This window comes from Scomber scombrus, chromosome 23, assembly GCF_963691925.1.
Source record: "Scomber scombrus chromosome 23, fScoSco1.1, whole genome shotgun sequence".
Taxonomy (NCBI): Eukaryota; Metazoa; Chordata; class Actinopteri; order Scombriformes; family Scombridae; genus Scomber; species Scomber scombrus.
In genome coordinates, this window is record NC_084992.1 from 5,605,197 (window position 1) to 5,621,115 (window position 15,919).

The following is a 15,919-nucleotide window of genomic DNA, read 5'->3' on the forward strand; positions in this document are numbered from 1 at the left end:
TGAAACTTCTACTACAAGGATTCGTGTGGACACCTGCAGGTGTACGCTGAAAAATAAACCCCTTAAATATCAGCAATGCTTTGTGCAGAGTTGAGCATCAAACAAGTAGAACGGAAAAACTCGTAAATAGTATAATAAATGTTTAAAAGTAAACACATGCATATGTCTCTAATCTGCACTCCGAGATTAATAACCACATGGACAGCACATGCACAACACAAGATTGAATAAAAACTCAAATGTCAATATATATACAAACTTAAACTACTAGGAAAAATCTACCTGAAAAAACACTGTGCTTCAATACTTCTTTAGGATATCATTTTATATTCACTACTAATTTTCTTTAAATTCGTCATTTCAGGTCAGCATCAGACCATCTTCCTCCAGGTTTTTGTGAGTGCTGGAGGCGGTGAGACTTGAGATGCAACAACAGCGCCGTGCCTTCCTCTCCGTACCTCAAACATGGAAGCAGACACAAGACAAAACTCCTGACACCCAACTATCCTCCTTTCCTCCTCCTTCTGTTGACCGTTACTCTCCATCCCAACTTCAGTTTCCATTTGCTTTCGTTTCTTCTACCAATGCTCCTCTTTCCCCCTCTTCTCTTTCTCCTGTTTTATCCCACCTGCCTCATCCTCCATCTTCATCTCTTTTATACCACTCCTTCCCATCTTTTCATGGCCTCCTGAGGTTCCTCTTGGTTCTCCTGGCCTCCCTGTGCTTACTGCCCTGCCCAGTCCATGGAGCTGCGTTTCGGGTTGGGGTGGTGGGCCCCTGGGTGTGTGACCCCCTCTTTGCCAAGGCTCTTCCCAATGTGGCGGCACACCTCGCCGTCAGCCGCATCAACAAGGATCCTTCACTGTCCTACGCTGCCACGTTTGACTATACTGTGCTGCAGGTACGCAGCTTGAAATATATTTATGTTCACTAAACCACTAAAAGTAGACGATTCGTCAGCATTACATGTGCTGATATACATCAATTATTTCATAGTCACAGATTAATATCTGTACACAGCTAGGAAAGTTCACAAAGTGAGCTAAGTTAGATTAGTTAGCTAAATAAATGTCATTAGCAGAAAAAACATTTGATGACTGATCGTTGATTGATTAATTTATTGGATTTCACTCTTCAGGAGCCATGTGAGACATCAAAGGCATTAGAAAAATATGTGGGTTTCCACACCGCGGCGTCAGCGTACATTGGACCAGCCAACCCCGGCTACTGTGATGCTGCTTCGATGCTCACCAAAGGCTGGAACAAAGTAAGTGATAAACATGCTGCATGTGTACGGTTGCAGGTTTGTTTGTATCAGTAGATATCTGGAATGCCATGATTTAATAAAACAGGTTGTGTTGTCTCGTATCTCCTCTTCCAGGCAATGTTTTCTTGGGGTTGCGTTGGCTACGAGTTGGACGATATTCGGAGCCACCCGACCTTTGCCCGCACCATGCCGAGGCCCACCTGGGTGCTGCTCAGTGTCATGAACTACTTCAGGTGGGCCCAGATTGCCATCATCTCTTCCTCAGACGACATCTGGGTGGAGACGGCCATCAAGGTTTGACTGAACTCTATTTCGATTAGTCACATAAAACTGTTGATGGCACAGGAACTCATACACAGATTTCTATTGTTGTTGTATTTCCTTGTTTTAAGTTGTGATCAGTGGTTTGGTCTATTTTCTGGTCTGATTTTCGGCTGGTTATTGAGTGTGTTGTCTCTGTCTCGTCTAATGTAGGTTGCTGACTCCTTGAGGAGCCACGGTCTATCGGTGAAACTGGTCAGTTTTATGGAGAACACACCTCACGGCATCAGAAGAAGTCTGAATAAAATTCGCAAGAGGAGTGAAATAAGAGGTATACTGACTTAATAGAGGTCAACATAACATTTATCTTTGTTATTGGTGGTATTTTTGTCACTTTGCTTGTTCAAAACTCACTCTCTACTCACTGTTGCTGTTAACCTTTAATATTTTGTATATAATATTTGGCTGTGACTACATAATTTAAGAAAAACTTGTAACCTGAACCTCTGTGTCTTGTCTTGTTCTAGTCGTGATCCTCTGCATGCACTCAGCGCTAATCGGCGGTGAAGTTCAGAAGCTCCTCTTGGAGACGGCCTACGACATGCAGATGATCGACGGCTCCCGGATCTTTGTGCCCTACGACACCCTCCTCTACAGCCTGCCCTACCGCAATGTGACCTACCCGATTCTGAAGAGCAACAGGAAACTGCTGCGGGCCTACGACGCCGTGCTGACCGTCACCATCGACTCGCCCCAGCTGTCGTTCTACGAGGCCTACAACGAGGCAATGGAGAGGGGAGAGGTGGCGAGGACTCTGAAGCCACAGCAGGTGGAGACTCTTCACCTGAGTGTCAAGAAAGAGATTCATTATCAACAACCTGAAGTACGGAGAGGAAGGATTTCTAATGTCTGTTTGTCCTGCAGGTGTCTCCTCTCTTCGGCACCATCTACAGCTCCATCCTGTTAATGGCTCATGCAGTGCAGCGTGTTCGACAGTCCAGGGCGTGGATGTCTGGAGGAAACCTGGCACAAAACACACGTAACCTGGACTTTCAGGTATTTGTATTAAAAACAGTAAATGTACCATCTCAAAAACTTAATTTGTGTTCACTTTGTACATAAAACTAGTAAAAAAAAATGGTGTTAATTGTCAGACCATTGTGACCCCCAAATTGAGTTAAAATGGGTCAAATTGGGTCAAATTTTGCTGAATATGAATATAGCCAATGGCGGTCCATTGATAATATCAACTATAGAAAGTACTTTCCATGTAATGCTATGTATAATTATAATTATAGGTTGTGTTGTGGATATCTTTGTAAGAGTTTGGTTGATTTTCTCAAATGTTCTCGAACCATAATGGACCATCATCTTTTTAGTATCAAACCAGATCAGTTTAAGTTTACTTTTGTGATGAAAAGCACCTAATTAAACGTCAATTCCAACTAAACTGTATCTTATTTACATTTCAGGGCTTCAGCCACCGAATCAAAACCAACGGCTCTGGAGCGGCTCTGCTGGACTATCTTATACTGGACACAGACGGACTCTCCTGGGAGTTGAAACCAACATACAGGTATCTGAACGACTGTTTACTTGTTTGTTATTCCAAAAAAAATGGAACAACAAGAGAAATAATGAGTTATAACATGTTCAATGACAGGAAAGTCCAGCTTAAATTATTCACATTGCAGTCATGGATTTTTCAGTGTAAAGATTTTAAGTTTGCATGTTGACGAGTTAAAGGACCATACCGATATTTTTGTGGTTTGAGGTGTTTTCTCTCTCCCCAATACTCACAGAAATATAAGCAATTTCAGGTTGTTATCACTATACTAATAACTAAATATTGATCATATTACTGGGTGACAGGATCGACATGGAGGCCGGCATGGTGCGCTTTTTGGGTCGAGAGATTCACTTTCCTCACGGCTACGGACCCAGGAGAGACTCGTCGTGCTGGTTTGCTCCTGGATTCCTCTGCTCGGGGGGTGAGGAACATTATATACAGAACATTCATGTACAGTACACTGGAGGTTTTTGGTTTACTGTGATGAAGGACACATACATAAATACACAAGGAGCAATCCCCAAAACTGTTTAGATTGGATTGTTTATGTCAGTGCTTATAAATGGCAAAATAAATGCATTTTATCCAAATATTGTCCTAACTGTTCAGTGCACAGCTGTACAACCATCCTCATTAGAAGTGGCACACCTGAGTTTCAAAACTCACTGTAGATCTCCATCTCAAGAAAACTGTATTTATTAAGTTATGTCTTCCTGTCCCTTTAATTTAATTTAATATAGATATGTATGTTGAACCTCCTTCTTTCTTTTAAATATGTATTTTTACTTAATCTCTCCCAAACTGTATAAAGTTCATAAATCTTGAATATATACAAATAAAGAAAGAAAAAAACTCACAATAGAAAATTACAACTTGTATTCTGTAATCTGGTTTGTCTTTTGTTTTTTAATACTTTAAATTGCATCTCATCTCGTTGCAGGTGTGGATCTGTTCTCGACCATTGGCTTTTTCATCGGGACGACCGGTGCCTGTATTATTGCTTTGGCGATGTCTTACTGTGTCAGGTAGGAGTCAGCAGAAAGGCGTACATCACTTTGATTTACCTGTACCCCAAAATTGAAGTTAGTTAGTTTAATATTTTTTAACAGCTACATTTAAGGATTATTTATGTGTCAATTCTTCCCCTCACTACAACTGTTTCCCATTTGTTTCTTGTTGTTTAGGCGACGCATCATCAAGATTCAGATGGTCAGGGGCAAAAACAAGATCTTGCTGACTCTGGCTGATGTCACCTTCATAAACCCGTCGCTTAGCAACAAGGTCAGCCTCTTTCTGGGTTGATGCTGACATGGTGTTAGTGGTGTTTCACCTTATTTCTCCTATTTGTTCTTCTCTTTTAATCATTATAAATGTCAAATAATGAAAGTGGGTGTTTGTTTTGATTGTGTCTTAAAGTTCTTTTTAAGATTCTTCAACTATTAGGATCAAACATAAGCTTCAAAAACACAACAGGCAAGCTAAAGTTAGTAGTAGTTGTCTCACTTTTTTTTTTTTTTTAAACTTCGCCCTCTGCAGAAGTTTAGTGTTGACGACGGCAGGGCCAGCGGCATGAGGAGCGTGTCCGAACGCAGCGTTGCATCGCCGGTCTCCACTATAACCCCGGCCACCTACGAGAACTCAAACATTGTCATCTACGAGGTGAAAATTTAAAGAACTAAGGAACGATTAAAGTAAATGCAAAGCAATGAAAACACCCTTAAGTGGCCTAGAATATACAAAAATGGAAACATTAAAAAAATGATGCATTTGTTTTTGTGCAGCTGGATCTGTGTTGATTGATTGTTTTAATGGAAACATTTTAATTTATAATGAAACCTACCATTCAAAACGTTCATTTTTTTTGCTGAGGTTTCTTTGGTGTTTTCGTCCTCCAGGGTGATTGGGCGTGGCTGAAGAGACTTCCCGATGGCTTGTTTAGACACATTAACCCCAAAACCAGTGATGTGTTTGAGCTGGTATGTAACATGAGTATGTTTCATGTCACTGTTAGTTAGCTGGTTTAGATTTAATTTGTATATATGTTGTTTTTTTAAAAAGTGAGTTAATCCTCCTGTTGTCCTCAAGTTACGACAGGAAGGGAGGAAGGGAGGCAGGAAGAAAGGAAAGGAGGGAGGAAGGAAGGGAGGGAGGAAGGAAGGAAAGGAGGGAGGAAGGAAGGAAGGAAGGAAGGAAGAAGGAAGGGAGGGAAGAAGGAAGGAAAGGAGGAAGAAGGAAGGAAAGGAGGGAGGGAGGGAAGAAGGAAGGAAGAAGGAAGGAAAGGAGGGAGGAAGGAAAGAGGGAAGGAAGGAAGGAAGAAAAGGAGGGAAAGAAGGAAGGAGGGTGGGAGGGAGGGAGGAAGGAAGGAAGAAAAGGAAGGAAGGAAGGAAAGAAGGAAGGGAGGGAGAAAGGAAAAGAGGTAAGGAGGAAAGAAGGACAGAGGAAAGAAGGGGGATGAGGAAGGAAAGAAGGAAGGGAGGAGGGAGAAAGGAAAAGAGGAAGGGAGGAAAGAAGGAACAGTCAAAACAGACGGGGTCAATTTGACGCGGAAGGACGACACGAAGGTTAAGAGTTAGTTCAGTACTTATTTGTATTCATGTAGCAAGTATGAATAAAAATTGGCCAGTAAAATGAAGCTCAATCTAAACTCTTCCTGTCTACAGATGAAGGACATGCGGCATGAGAACCTAAACCCTTTCCTCGGCTTCTTCCACGACTGCGGCGTGTTCGCCATCGTGACCGAGTTCTGCTCCAGAGGCAGTTTGGAGGACCTGCTGCTGAATGACGACGTCAAACTGGACTGGATGTTCAAGTCGTCTCTACTTCTAGATCTTATAAAGGTTAATATGAAAGAGACGGCAAACTGGCCCCATTTTTATTCATCGACTCAGTTCCAGTTTGAAAGTGACAAGATTTAATGAATACAAATAAAAATTAAAAATAATAATAATAATGTAAATTTTAAAAGACAAACTGGAGACCAATGCATCCAAAAAAAAAGCTTAAAAATGTAAATAAAATAAGTAAAAACTAATAATTAAATAGATAAAAAATAATTAAATAAATAAGTAAAATAAGAGAGAATAAAAGAAGTAAGTAAGTAAAAAATAGTTGGTTGAAATTCATAAAAAAGTCAAAAGAAAAGTAAAATAGAAGATGAAGTTTAATGATAACCCTAACAGTAAAGCTACATTAAGAGAGAGATTAAAAGATAAAAGAAATAGACAAATTAAATTGATAAGAAGATAAAACTATAGAAAGAATTAAAGCTGAAGGCAGTATAGACATAAAATATAGCCCTCCCTTCTTCTTCAGCTGCCCCTTAAATAAAGAAAGTATTCTTTATAAAGTTATTCTTGATTTAAAAACTGAAAACATTGTTTGTTTTCTGTCCCAGGGTATGAAGTACCTCCACCACCGTGGTGTGGTCCACACTCGTCTGAAGTCCCGTAACTGTGTGGTGGACGGGCGCTTCGTCCTGAAACTAACAGACTACGGATACAACGAGGTTCTTGAGTGTCAGAGGTTCCCCTACATAGAACCACCTGCAGAAGGTGAGAGGACTATCAACCAGAGTCACGTTTCTGCACAGAGTTCCCAGAAGCCAATTAATGCTTTTCTTTGTGTGTGTGTCAGAGATGTTGTGGACGGCTCCAGAGATCCTGAGGACCGGGCATCCGGGGCTCCACGGGACGCAGCAGAGTGATGTTTACAGCTTCGCCATCATCATGCAGGAAGTGGTGGTCAGAGGGCCTCCGTTCTGCATGATGGACATGCCCGCTATGGGTAAAATAACAACTCCACAAACACACAAACAGACTACCACACACCTGACAACACAGGATGACACACCTGCACTGTTTTTTATTACCTTTGAGAGCGAATGTGAAGGTTTTATAAGATAAAATAATCCTTTATTAATCCCACAATGGGCGAAATTTGCAATATTCCAGCAGCAGCAATAAGAAAAAGAACAAGAACAATAGAAATAAAAGATATATAATAAAATAATCCTGACATTATTTACATTATTTACAAGAGTAGTATTGGAGATGATATTGTTATTGTATAGATTAAAGTGAAAGAAAATATATATGTGTGTATAAAATATATATTATATGGTTTGTACTGTAGTTAAGTCTCCTAAACAGCTGTATGTGAGCTCACTAACAATAGCGTTTTTGTTTCTCTCTTACTTTATTTAATTTAATATAAATCCTAAAATACGGAGCTATTGAGTGTTAAGCTAACGGTAATGTTGGCTTGTATTTAATTGGTTCACTACTTTGGTTCAGGATAAGATTTTTTAGCAAATATTAGATGGATTTGCGTAAAATTTTGTACAGACGTTCATGGACCTCAGAGGAGGAATTCTTTCTTTATTGATCTTCTGACTTTTCCTTTTAGCAAAACCAGGAGGTTGAATTTTTTTGGGGTCAGATTGAAATGTTTCGACAGCTAATGGTTGGATTAAAGTTTAATAGTAGATATATTTATTTCCTTTAGGATGAATTATAAAAGCTTTGCCAATCTCTTAATAGTCCATCTTTAGTAGTGACCTGCAAAACTAATGACTTTCTCATTAGCCTCAGCTGTACTTTGAGTTTAGTGCTACTTGACAAATGTTAGCATGATAATACGCTAAACTAACACGGTGAACACAGGCGGGGAGTTCCGGTCCTCTGAAATGAGGCCAACGCGAAAGTAACTTAAAACTGCATTCTATCAAAAGGCCACCAGGGGGCGATCGTTTCGGTGTCAAAAGGACTTCCGTCTCTATACAAGTCAATGGAGAATTCACCAACTTCTCACTTGATTTCTAACCTCAGTAAACGTTTTCAAAATGTGTTTATGGTCTCAATCGCTAGTTTAAAGCCTTCTTCAATGCAGTATGATGTTCATTTGTGAAATTTTGGCCTCCCTGATTTTATATTTGACGATAAAGCAGGGTATGCATTAGGGCGTGGCTACGTCGTGATTGACAGGTTGATTGGTTCACAGGTTCAGGAGGGAGCCTCTTGCTCCTCCTGATGCCCATATAAGTAGAATTTATTATTATAGTATAATTTATTTATAATTTATTTTCGCGGTATGCACCTGAAATTTTCAAGATGGCACTGCTCAGATCCGATACTATTGGCCTACAGCAGTCTACAAACCAATGGGTGACGTCACAGATGTTACGTCCATTTCTTATATACAGTCTATGGGTGAACATTATACCTGCGGCAAATCAGCCTATCGTCACTATTAGCGTGTTAGCATTTAGCTACAGCCTCACAGAGCTAACTAGCCTGGCTGTAGTCATGTTGAAGTACGTTCAGGCACTCAAGTGTTAAACATTTAGCTCAAGAACAATGTGTTGGACTGACCACACATGTACAAACTGATGCTTCCTCTGTGTTTGCAGATATAATAGAGAAGCTCTGTAACCCTCCTCCTCTGTTTCGGCCGGTGGTCAGTCCGGACTGCGCTCCGTTAGAGTGCATCCAGCTGATGAAACAGTGCTGGAACGAACAGCAAGAGAAGAGACCTGACTTTGAAGATATCTTTGACCAGGTAAGTCGTGTTGAGATAATCGTAACTTTTAAAGGGATTAGTATGTTAGGGGTATTTAAAGTATACCGACTGAATACGTCTAACCCGCCCCCTTGCAAGCATGTAGGAGAACTTACAGTGTGAACTTGCAAAAACCCCAAAAGTCCCTTCTGGGCTTCTGTAGAAACATGGTGGCCTCCCTGAAAAAGGACCCGCTCCCTTTGTAGATATACAGAAATCATTCTTAGCTGACAAAAAAAACAACGATTCTTATTTTCAGATGATTTTACACTAATTAAAACATACTTATGAATATTATATTCCATTTCTGCCAAGTCTGTTCCTCTAGATGCCACTAATTTCAACGCACTGCACCTTTAATTTCAATAAAATGCCTTTTTATCTGGTGAAACTGATATATTGTATGATATGATAAAATATATATTCCTTTGTTAGTCCTATGTTGGAAGAAATGTACAGTATAAAGGAACCAATAAAGGAATATCTTAATTAGTGTAGTAGTGTATCTACGGTTTTTAACTATTATTTCTTTCAATTAAGTTTTTCAAATCCTATAAAAGTACAATTTTGAACAAAATACTGAATAATTGTCACATTTTGTATTGATATAATCACTTTATTCTGTATATTTTAAGGTGAGGAGATACTTTTTAAAAGGCTTTACTCCTTAAACTTGATTCATCATGTTAAACGTCTCCCTGTTACGTCAGTTTAAGAACATCAACAAGGGTAGGAAGACCAACATCATAGACTCCATGCTGAGGATGCTGGAGCAGTACTCCTCCAACCTGGAGGAGCTGATCAGGGAGAGAACCGAGGAGCTGGAGATCGAGAAGCAGAAGACGGAGAAGCTACTGACGCAGATGCTGCCTCCGTGAGTTAACATGAACACACACACAAACACACAGGTTAAAACATGCAGAGACGGTGGTGCATACATCAAAAATTAATTCCACATAATTGTACAAACACACAACAGGTTCAGCCATACTCATATTTCTGTCAGTAGTGTCCTGTTGTGGTGTTTTTTTGTGTATAAGGGTCAATGACGTTTTTTGTGTTCATGTGGTTTAGTCAAATTTAAAGGGGTTAAAATGTGAAAATAAACGTATGAATAACTTGCTTATATTCTTTTTTTGTGGACCCAGCATCAAATTCCTGCTTTTAATCCAAAATGTCTAAGTGGTGTAACCATAAAAACTTTGTACCAAATAATTCAACTTGCTTAAAAACACTTAATTCTCAATAAAACACCATATCAACTAGTTTGGCATGATCTTACATTATAACTTTTATATTAAATAAAGCTAATGGAATACAATTGTTCTAAATATTACATTTAATCTGGTGAATCATGTATGTTTGTATAAGTCCACTTAAATACACTGTAGGTGGATAAAATATTTAATATGTATCATTCTTTTGTGGTTACACCATTTGACATTTTCAGGAGCATTCAGTCTTATTGACATAAAACCAACACAAATACAAAATGTACATTTTAACAAACCTGATGCTGCTTTTAAAACTATTTTAAAGATATTTTGGAAATTGCTCATCTTGCAAAATCTAATTCAATGAATGACATGAAAGGCAAATTGAGAAGTTTGAGCCTCATTGTAAAAGAACCGACCACGAACATTTCACACCTATCAAACTCAAGTTAATCTTGCCTACTTCCTTCTAGTTCTGTGGCAGAAGCGTTGAAGGTTGGCGGTACAGTCGTGCCGGAGCATTTCGACAGCGTAACTCTCTACTTCAGCGACATCGTCGGCTTTACGACCATCTCGGCCAACAGCGAACCCATCGAGGTGGTCGACCTGCTCAACAGCCTCTACACGCTTTTCGACGCCATCATAGGAAACCACGATGTCTACAAGGTGCTGCTATTTTATTCTATTTGATTTATTACGATGATGTAAATATATTGGCATCAGGCGTTAAATCTCATGTGATTATTATTCGATTATGTTCTGCTGTAGGTGGAGACGATTGGCGATGCTTACATGGTGGCGTCGGGCCTTCCCGTCCCCAACGACAACCGTCACGCTGCAGAAATAGCCAACATGTCCCTTGACATCCTGAGCGCTGTGGGAACCTTCAAAATGAGACACATGCCTGACGTTCCTGTTAGGATACGCATCGGACTGCACACAGGTGAGGGATGAAGAGAGGGAAACGTCTTACAGTCCTGAAGAAAGAAGCTTGGATAGTATAGTTTAGTGATTCCCAACATAGATTGTGGAGCAGCTCAATTCATTTGAAAAAATAGGAATTATGCGTTATTATTAGTATTTAGAGAGGAAATAAACACACGTAGGATACCAACTTAGTTTGAGGACGTTTTCTAGGTGATCTGTTGTTTATTTATTCCCGAAAAGATTGCTAAAAAGTTGAAATAGACGAGAAAAAGTAACAAATAAATCGTTTAAACGTCAAACTTCTTTCTCTAAAACGATAATCAGAGTCGACCGAACCTGATTATAGACAATTCCAGGATTTCTGTGAATTGTGTGTGTCTCATATGGAAAAATATAAAGACACAGTTCTTTGGTATGATATAGCAAAATATAGTTATGTGCCTTAACTAGTTTTGCACAGCCAGATCTGTCTCAACACTTCATGATAACAGTGTGCCAGCGATGTCCCAATTTGATCTCATTTGGGCCGGACCAGTAAAACCATAACCTATAAATACATGTAATTATAATTATTATAACTTTACTAGAATATAAACCATTTATTCGCAAAACCGATGAACAGCCTAAAATGTCTTAAGTGCACTTTCAACACTATTATGTGTCAATGTTGGATGCAGTTTTGTTTTATTGATCATCATCACAGAAAAAGCTTGTTCACAAATATAAATCATCTCAAACATGCACAAACCTGGTAAGAGATACCGATGAAATGTGTCCAAGCTCAGCGAGGAAAATGTGTCCTTCAAATCTGAAACACTTTGCAGGTCAGTTATTTCAAATTGAACGTCCACGGGCAAAGATCAGAGGCCTTGATTGCGAACGGTGAGCGTAAATAAGCAAGAATAGCGATGTGTTTTATTAGACAAATTAGAAATACTATTTCATACTCTGTAAAGTTATCCAGTGGGCCGGGTTGGACCCCTTGGTGTACTGGTTTCTGGCCCACAGGCTGTATGTTTGACACCAATCACAGTCGTCTTGGGTGGCGCTACGTCCAGGATGTGATTGTGACAGGGGAAACTTGATTTGGCTACATCCTAGCAAAAGAAAACACCACATAAACCAGTAAAAAGCTCTGGAGGTGCCCCAATGGACTTGTTAAAACCACTGATGATTTAATAGCTATATGTCCGTCGCTCTTGCAGAACGTTATTAAACCAATACCCGAGAAACTGGCATGAAACAGCTACTAGTTTATTATAGGTTGCATGCTGATTTAGAGCAGTGGTTCAAAATGTTGACACTGTCTTTTTAGACATCTGTCAGCCAATTAGAAACAAGACCATGGTATAAAATAAACTACATATATTCCTTAAACTCCAAAATGTACCTTAAATCCAAATTATATCCATTAATTAGCCGACTGAAGAAGTAATGTGTGTGTGTGTGTGTCCATGTGTAGGTCCATGTGTAGCAGGAGTTGTGGGTCTCACGATGCCCCGCTACTGCTTATTTGGAGATACAGTGACCACCGCCTCTCGTATGGAGTCCAGCGGGTTGCGTAAGTTAAACAACTACAAAAACAAAAATAGACAATAAAAAAATCCTCTATCAGAGTTATCACCTTTATACATTGTGATATAAGGACGTTATTGTGTCTGAAATGTCTATTTGGATTAAGGATAAAACAATAAGGTAGGAATGTGTGTTTTTGGCTAATCCAGTGAATTAAAATGACAAAAAAAAGGAACATATTTACATGGAAAAATGTTTAAAAATTGAGTATTGCCATACACTACATATATAAAAATGTATATTAAATCATCATATCACCCAACCTTCTGAAACACTATAAAAGACCTGTTTTAATGTATATATTACCTAAATTATGTCATTTTCATGGGTCTAATTTAAGCCACTTATGCTGATTATCACTTATTACTTAACTCGTCACTCTTACCCTTTTGATATTCTGTTTATTCCAACCAACTCAGAGATTATAGCATCTTTATTTTATTGTGTTTGCTTCAGCCTACAGGATCCACGTCCACGAGAGTACCGTAAAAGTCCTGCTTGAGCTGAATGTGGGCTACAAGGTTGAGCTGAGAGGCCGGACAGAAGTCAAGGTACACAACTCTTAACACAAGGACGCAATTTCAGCAACTTTCAACACCTCTATCTCTCTGTTCACGTCGCATCTTTGGTTGTTTTTTCAGGGGAAAGGAAGCGAGGAGACATTCTGGCTTGTAGGGAGAGATGGATTCGACAAACCTCTTCCTGTTCCTCCAGAAGTCAAGTCTGGGTAGGAATGATTTTCCTTTTTCCCTTTTCTTCTTCTCCTCCTTTTACCCCATTTCCCTCTGAATCCTGCACCATGTCGGCCCATCATTAGCATTTCTTCTTCTCTGTGGACCCCTACCATCTAACAAATCTGTCCTTTGGTTGAGAAACAAGTAGTACAGTTTATATATGTGTGTGTGTGTGTGTGTGTGTGTGTGTCTGCTATATTCATGCTGTTCACTTCGTCCCAACAGGCAAATGGCTCACGGGCTGCAGATGGCCGAGATAGCCCAGTACAAGAAACGGAAAGCCGACCAACAACAGCAGGAACTACTTGCAAAGAAGAAAAACTGAGGTAATGTTATGCATTATAAAAACAATGTATAACATTACTGGCAACATGACTCGTCATTTGGCAAACACAAGTTTTTGGGGAGTGAACTGTCTCAAGGTGTCACTGCGGTTTGTTTGCATTTGCTTGCATCTTGAACGTGACCTAATGCTCAAAGTTTAGGGAGAAAAATGTCAACCTCAACAGGAAGGAGCTGGTCAAATGAAGAGTTCTGGTGCAAAAACTTTAACTTTTTAGTATGAAATGTGTCATTTTTTTAACACATTTTGAGATTTGTTATGAAAATAGACACACAGAAGCTCAATTTTGGTGTTTAAATCTCCTTCGAAGGTGTAAAAAAAGTCAAAAATTTCAACTCTCTAAAAGTAAAGACCTATTTATAGCTAGCTTTATTCATTTCTGATGCACCCTAACTCAATTTTGACCAGTTCCTACTAAAGATTTCTCCTGAGATTTTTGAGTTGGTCACGTTTCTGTTCAAATTAATGCAAATAAAAGACAGCAAGATAACCCTGTTCAGGCAAAGGATGCTGGGATTTTGTCCATCAAACAAAAAAATTAAAGAACATTTTAAAATAAATTTGACATCAGAGGGGGAAATCAACATTTTGAATTGTTGGTCAAATCACAAAACTCAGTTCTTCTACTTTACAAGTTAAAAAAAACTCTTGTCGCTGCTTACGCCTTAAAAACCTCTAAAATTGACTCATGATTTACTAAAAAACGAGCTTTTCATTTGAGAGCAGCGACATGCCGACATGGACTACCCTTGGCTGAAATGACGTCTAAAATCTCATGTTGCTTTTTTTTTTTTTTTTTTACAACCTGTCTTTTTTGTTTCTGAGGTCTTTAATCGCTTGAGCTTAGAAGTCAAGATGTTAAATTCCCCAGACTTTGTACAAACTCTGATTATTCTACTTGAATAGTTTTTGGATAATATGCTTATTAGCTTTCTTAGTGATAATTAAGATGATATAGCACTCTTACAGCCAGGAGACGATTTGCTTAGCTTAGCATACAGACAGCTAGCCTGGCTCTGTCTGATGATTGAAAATAGACCTACCAACACCTCTAAGTCTCATATTAATATCTAATATCTAATATTTGGGAGAGCATTTGGTTTTGCCCCTCCCACCAAAAAAAAAAACACCATCGCAACTCAACTATTGCCTCATCGAAACCTGCAATAATCACTCATTACTGCAGTTTATTTCATTAGTGTGTTGCAGCACCAACGTCTATACAATACATAAAAATGCTCACATATGCACATTTACACATGAGATAAGATAATCCTTTATTAGTCCCATGGAGCAGATAGCAAAAAATAGAAGAGCATCAATAGAAAAACACACACAAGCTCTTTGCCTAACAAGTTTAAGTGCCATAAAGTCTAAATGGCCACAACACTAGAAACTGAAGCCTGCACGCTGTCCAATCCAAAGTGGTGAAAGCAGAATAATATTGTATGAATCAATCAATAACCGCAGGTATTAAAGTCTTACCTTTAAAACATCTTCACCCTGGTTTTAAATGTGCCAAAGTCTTTAATTAAGAGCTCTAACTACTGTCACTTTCCAGTTACATGTTTTGATCGTTACCCCCGTAATGCTAACTTCAGCTAGCCGCTTTCAAACTTCCTGCTCTTGCGTCAAATAGCGACAAACAGCTATTGGATGGGTTTGGTCCCCCCCTCGAGCCTTGTGGGCCCTTTCAATGTCTTCAGACCTGGATGTATGTGCTGGTTGTATCTTAATCAATACAAAGACAGAAATATATTTAAAAAAAAACAATGAGGAGTCAAGTTATAAGGCTTTGAAATTTCGTGGCGAGACATCAAAATTCACCAGGTTGTCACGGCAACACCTTTAGACAGAGAATCACCAACTTCATAACATACAATCTCCAAGGTCTTGAGGCTCTTCTGAGTAAATTTGAGGTGGATCTGCTCAACGTGCTACACACAGGGCGTCAAAGTGTAAAACATGTAACTTCCTAGCTTCATTTTTCAGACTCAATCAATTTTCTCATCTAATTCTCAGCAAAAAAGCACATAAGCATATTTCCCAAAATCTCCAACTACTCTTTTTTTATATTTTGGAGTAGCAACACTTTCTTCCCCATCTTGTGTTAATACTCTCTCTCTCTCTTTCTCTCTTTTCCCTTTTCACCTCAGCCTCTCAGCCGCCATCGAGCCCAAAGAAATGAAGCAGTCGTTTCACAAGGCGGTGAAGCTGATCTCTAACATCCGCGTCATGACTCAGCTCAGCACGCACGACGAGGACGACAACGTCATGCTGGCGCACCACTGACGTCACAAACACACAGAGCCAAATGTTTTAAAAATAAATAAAGCCTCGACTCGACTGGACCTTTAGGTTGGACTCATGAACCCTCACAGAAAGGGATCAATAAGAGCTCAGTTCAAAAGACACTTCAGTGGGATTCACAAGACTGTGCATGCAAGGAAAAGTTAAGAAGAAGAGGAGGAA

The 15,919-nt window shown here is 39.3% G+C and overlaps 1 protein-coding gene across 1 annotated transcript; it reads left to right on the forward strand.

Moving 5' to 3' along the window:
- Nucleotides 1–1,486: 1,486 nt before the first annotated feature.
- On the forward strand, nucleotides 1,487–15,702 carry gc2 (guanylyl cyclase 2). Its single transcript, XM_062444379.1, is given in 21 exon segments — nucleotides 1,487–1,561; nucleotides 1,742–1,859; nucleotides 2,056–2,357; nucleotides 2,453–2,584; nucleotides 3,001–3,104; nucleotides 3,401–3,548; nucleotides 4,182–4,379; nucleotides 4,635–4,757; nucleotides 4,994–5,074; nucleotides 5,759–5,935; nucleotides 6,493–6,649; nucleotides 6,732–6,881; nucleotides 8,506–8,654; nucleotides 9,365–9,528; nucleotides 10,342–10,534; nucleotides 10,637–10,811; nucleotides 12,258–12,356; nucleotides 12,827–12,921; nucleotides 13,012–13,097; nucleotides 13,330–13,430; nucleotides 15,604–15,702. Coding segments are annotated over 20 exon segments (2,826 nt in total). The 3' UTR covers nucleotide 13,430; nucleotides 15,604–15,702.
- The last annotated feature ends 217 nt before the right edge of the window (nucleotides 15,703–15,919 follow it).